The following is a 5,787-nucleotide window of genomic DNA, read 5'->3' on the forward strand; positions in this document are numbered from 1 at the left end:
AATGTCAAAAGACACACATAATGTGTCACATAATGCATCTCTATATCTGATGCTTTTTTGGTGGGGATGGTATGTAGCTCTGGTTCCTGTGATTCCATGTAATTTAAGTGCCTTTATTGAAGACACTTGAAGCCAATGAATGAATGTAATATAATTAGTAGAAAACAACATTATGATGTTTAAAAGATTTGTGCCTTAATGAATTGTTTTGTTAAATAAAATCACCTGACGTATCAAAATTCTTCTGTTACTCACTTGGTTTCAGTTTGACACAAGAAGGATGTTTCACCTTTTGAAGAGGGACAGAAGTTTCAGCTCACCTCAAATCTTTGTTTAAAAGCATGTATGACTGTGGTTTTGTGACATCACAACTTCTTTGGACGTCAATCATGGTCCAGTATGCAATCAACACAAATGTGATGCAGAAACATAAAATCTCCAGCGCACATACACGAAAAATACAAGTGGAGGACGACTTGTGACCAGTAATTTAACCTCTGCAATGTAGAAAATAATGTTTTTCTTGTACATTATTTTTAAAAAATTGTTTTATTTTTTAATCCATTTGTTATTGAACGCACTTTGTAAGTTGGGTTTAGAAAAGTTTTACTATCTTAAACAGCTAAATGCTGTTTTCTGTGGTGAGTCTGGAGTTGTCTCAGCATTAACCACCATTAGTTTTATTAGCTTCAGTTGCGAGCAGCTCCTCCAATTCTTTTGTGCATTGCATTGAAGGATATTCAAAGTAAAAAAAAATCAAAATATTAAAAACACATCCACAAGTAGTCAAATTTAATTTAGTGAGCACCATGATGGAAGCACAAATGTCCCAACTTTGTCCACCGGATTTATCTTTGACAGACCAGCTGTTCTCAGTACTTAAATACAGATGTGCGCATTGTAGCTCTTATAAGAATACTCATCATCTCTCCAAGGAAGGTCGAATGAAACCATCCTTTCAAGATATCAAACTGGAGGGTGTTACACTTCCAGTTTGATATTCAAGTGGTAGTGATAGTGGCAGTCCGGACACAAACAACCGTTAGAGTCACCATATTGTAACCTTAGTGGCATAAACAAGCTTTAGTCACCCAGGAATCATCCACTGCCCTGGCAGTTGCTCAAGGGCTACAGCAAACTACTTGACCGTGTAAAAGTTTCAAAGTGCTAGACGATATGCTCACTCATCCGGACTGGCAGTTTGTATTTGATTCACCGTATCATTTGGGTGAGAAGGGTTTTTTTTTGTAATAATAGTTAAGCATTACATGATTTTTTTCCTTTCAAATGACCATGAGCCAACATTTCAGTGACCAATAAAGCAACAGAGCACATAAAACCAGTGAAATACTGACGTACTTGAAAGCTCATTGCTGAGCTTTGTTGAAGTCTGATAACAAGACAATTAATTTGAATCAGGTGTGTTGGAGCAGGACAGGTCGCCACCAGGACCAGGAATGAATGGCATTTCCTTTGAATGTTAGTTCAAAGTTCAATGTTCTTTACATTACGTTATTTACAGCTGGTAAAATATTGATGGACTTGACAAACAAGGGGACTTCTTTTAGTAGACTTCAAGGAACCATAACAGAAAATAAGTTGCCCTTCTATATGATGAGGCCGGATAGAATAAAGTCTACGTATGGCCATGGTTGTAGTTTGCACGTGGACAGCAGAGAGACAACATTGTTTTAGCATGACTTCACTTTTTCTTTGGAGTGAAATCAATCATATTATATAATTCTGATATCTCATAGACAGCCAATTTGGGTATCCTATGCTAGCATCTGATTGGCTGAAAGAGAGGGCTATTCAAGGCTAACATCACATGTGGGGGATGGGTTTTGGTGTCACTGACAATGTTAAGGTGAAACCTACGGCCTTGCGGATGGCTAACCTATTAAAGACCACAGAGAAATAAGGCAACAATAAGTAACCACAAGTTTCCTTCTTGTCCATTAATGTTTAATGTGCATTTTGTGATAAATCTCCTTTCCCCTGTGATTTTTAGAACGGATTTTGATGCTGCAAAAACATTATGACAAGGTCAGGGAACAAATTACGTTGTAGAGTATTCATCTCCACCAATACAACATCCTCACTGGGGATTTTCCCATGAGGAAAACACACAGTATCAAGGAAGTCTTTTAATTTAATATCCATTAATGGTAAACCAGGATCCCTAAAAGCTCATTCCACACAGATGAACAAAACCAGCTGGAGCTAGCTGGGAACTTCCTCCAAATCTTCTCCAATGCACATTTTTAGCATTATTTCTACATGTACTCTTAAGCAAGTACAATGACCCATTTTGTCAAAGATTTGGCTCTTTGTGTCACACCTTGATTCAGGATCAGTTTTTCATCTGATCTACAGGTGCTGAGGAGGCTTCAGCATCTCTACTTTCAGCACCCATGTTTCACAAGTTTATGTTTCCCACAAAATGCCTCATAACAAAAAGGATGGAGCCAAAAATTCAGTTAAAATTAGCCTTTGCAGTGTTTGTATTGCAGCTCTGAACTGTTCCAAAACCTGCAGTTCCTCAAATGGCCACTGGAAGAAAAGGGCGAGTCAATCCTCAGAAGAGTCGATGTTAAAATGCCCTAAAACTTCACAGCAGAAATAAACATGTTCCTGGTCCAAACAATGGTTTTGGTTTCTGTAGCAGATGTATCCCTTAATGACAACTGTACAGGGGGTGGATCTTTATATAACTCACTCATTTATATTATATTAAGGCATAAAGTTGCACATAATTAGGGGTGTAGCTGCTTTGAGAGAGCTAGCTGCAAGCTGTCTGCTTGGCTTCAACTCAGCTGAAGCTAACTCCAGTCACTGAACTTTATTATGATGTGGAGATTTTTTTATGCTAATATCAGGTAAATAATATGGCTGTCTGTGCAGATAACTGGACTAAAAGACCTGTGTGGAGGGACAGAGGCCGGTGTTTTGGATTGACGAGCAACTCCTATTGTAATGTACAATACCTAACTCTGTTATTTGTCTGCTGAATGGAGGGAAAACGTAACGTAAGCCTTTTATACTTGATGGATGTACAGAGAAGAGAGGGGGTGAAGAAATAAAGAAAGTATCTGGTGAGTGTTACTTCAGATTGTTCAGATTGAACTCGCTATCTTGTGGGTATCACGGTTGTGGTTACTGTTTACCCATCAGGTCAAAGTATATACGGTGTTTGTTCAGTGACTGGGTCATGAAGCAGTTACAGTATAAAAGCCTGAAGGGGACTGGAGGTGCATCAGTTGATGGACACTGGGATGGTGAGTACTTTTTTCATTGTGTTTTATGTTTTCAGCTCAAGTTTTTTTTAATGTAGTGGAAACTTTAATTGTACATTTGCATAATTTAAAATTAAGTTATGACTTAGTTTCAGAAAATATTTGGACTTTAGTTCTGGCTTATTCTGACTCATTTCCTTTCCTTTGAAATAAAGAGGAACATTTTTTATTATATTTTTAATAATATGAATAATGATAAAACATAATTTGACAATATTATCATACAGTAATTGTGATTCAAATGTTTAGTCTCCATCAAATTTTGTATTTCCAAAATCTTTTATGATTAATTTCCTTAATCTTCAAAAACAAATGTACCATGTGCAGACAGCCCAGACTACAGAGTCTTCACAAAGTGAGTATTGAACAGAGATGTTGTTCTGTGTTTTATCTCCAGATGAAGCTGTCAGTGTTGTTGCTGCTGGCCCTGCTGGCTCTGTCCTCAGCCACGCCTCTGGACCTCGGAGACAACACAGAGCAGAGAAATGGTAAAAACAAATGACATTATGACTTTTGGAAAACTTTGAGGGGTATGTTGATCATTAAACGATGCCTATCCCTCTAAAAGACACAGTGACACATTTTGATCCTGTCTTTTTGTCTGTTGTTCAGTTATCTCATCTTTAATGCAAACAACAAAATCCCTCTCTTTCCTCTTCCTGTAAAACCATAAGATATTTTTGATGAGTCATCCTGAACATTTACATAAATGTATCCAATCAAATGTAATTTGGAGCGACAGGCAGGAATGGGTTTAACCCCAAATTGCAACTTCATTAAGAGTCATCCTCTGGTAACTATGAATGTGTTTATCCATCCAATAATTGGGAGACATTTCAATGTGAAGAGTAAATGGAGCGGCCAGTTACTGGTCTCAGTGTCAAAAAATGTGCTTTTATAACTGTTTTGCTTCATATTTTTAAATGTTTTCTGTTTTTGCCCTTTCTCTCGTACTAATGCAAACATTCTTGTCTGAACCTTTCCCCATTTCTTTATCCAGTCTCTGAGATGACCGCTGACAGATCGATGCTCGCAGATCAACATCTTCTGACTGTTGCGAAGTCGAGGCAGAGGAGGCAGGTTCAGTCTTCTACCACTGTGTCTAACAATAGCTCTAACCTGGAGTGGGTGACCTGGAACAACTCTCTCCCTAACTATACTGTTTCAATTTACAATGGATATGTTGGTCGTACTGATTATGTGTGCAAATACAAGTGTCATGCTGGCTTTTATAACCCTAGTATGGGTCCTTATTGTCACTATGCCAAAACAAAAAAAGAATATCTTGGTTCCCCATTTGAGATCCTGGTAAACAAGGACAACTTTGAGATCCTGGAGTGGAAGGACAGTTCACACGGTTCAGTTCCCCAGAACTCAGTCCGAACCTGCCCTGGGGAGGACATATATGTAGGGCAGAACGAATATGGATAAGTGCTTTTACCTACCTTGGAAAGGTTCTGAATATTGGTATAGGCACTACCAGGTCCTGACCATCAATGAGAATATAGTTAGCCAGAAGATCTACAATGTCAAGTATATCACTAATGAGTCTAAAACCTTTCAGTATCCTCCAGAGATCATGCGTAAAACAGTCATCAGCAACTATGAATGCAGCCCAGTGGCTCAAACAGATACCCTCACAAAGACATATGACGAGAAGCGAAATTGGGACATTACCGTTTCTATCAAAGTAGGTGTTAGTGCGAGCTTCGAAGCCAGCATCCCTCTCATCGCCAATGGACATGTCGAGTTCAGCACTGAGGTGGCTTTCCAGTACTCTGAGGGGATGACTGTGACAGAGACTATCACCGACACTGTTTCTGTGGAGATCACAGCCCCGCCAAACCACTCCTGCACTGCTACTATGAAGCGCCTTAGGGACAAAATTAACATCCCATTCACAGCACTCTTCAGTCGCACCTACGGTAACGGGGAGATCCACACGACGTCTATCACAGGAACGTATGACAGCGTTCAGACGGCAGAGGTCCAAGCTGTGATGGACCGATGTGAGTTTCTCAACAACACCAAGCCTTGTACATGAAATGTCAAAAGACACACATAATGTGTCACATAATGCATCTCTAAATCTGATGCTTTTTTGGTGGGGTTGGTATGTAGCTCTGGTTCCTGTGATTCCATGTAATTTAAGTGCCTTTATTGAAGACACTTGAAGCCAATGAATGAATGTAATATAATTAGTATACAACATATGATGTTTAAAAGATTTGTGCCTTAATGAATTGTTTTGTTGAATAAAATCACCTGACTTATCAAAATTCTTCTGTTACTCACTTGGTTTCAGTTTGACACTAGAAGGATGTTTCACCTTTTGAAGAGGGACAGAAGTTTCAGCTCACCTCAAATCTTTGTTTAAAAGCATGTATGACTGTAGTTTTGTGACATCACAACTTCTTTGGACGTCAATCATGGTCCAGTATGCAATCAACACAAATGTGATGCAGAAACATAAAAACTTCCAGCGCACATA

The 5,787-nt window shown here is 38.8% G+C and overlaps 1 protein-coding gene across 1 annotated transcript; it reads left to right on the forward strand.

Annotated features, from left to right (window-relative positions):
- Window positions 1–4,457: 4,457 nt before the first annotated feature.
- Window positions 4,458–5,513, forward strand: LOC311261096 (natterin-3-like; the record flags this gene model as incomplete). The annotated part of the gene is given in 2 exon segments (XM_084359489.1): window positions 4,458–4,723; window positions 4,725–5,513. Coding segments are annotated over 2 exon segments (882 nt in total), but the record flags the coding sequence as incomplete, so codon positions are not given.
- Window positions 5,514–5,787: the final 274 nt, after the last annotated feature.

This window comes from Pagrus pagrus, assembly GCF_965226575.1.
Source record: "Pagrus pagrus genome assembly, chromosome: 8".
Classification (NCBI taxonomy): Eukaryota; Metazoa; Chordata; class Actinopteri; order Spariformes; family Sparidae; genus Pagrus; species Pagrus pagrus.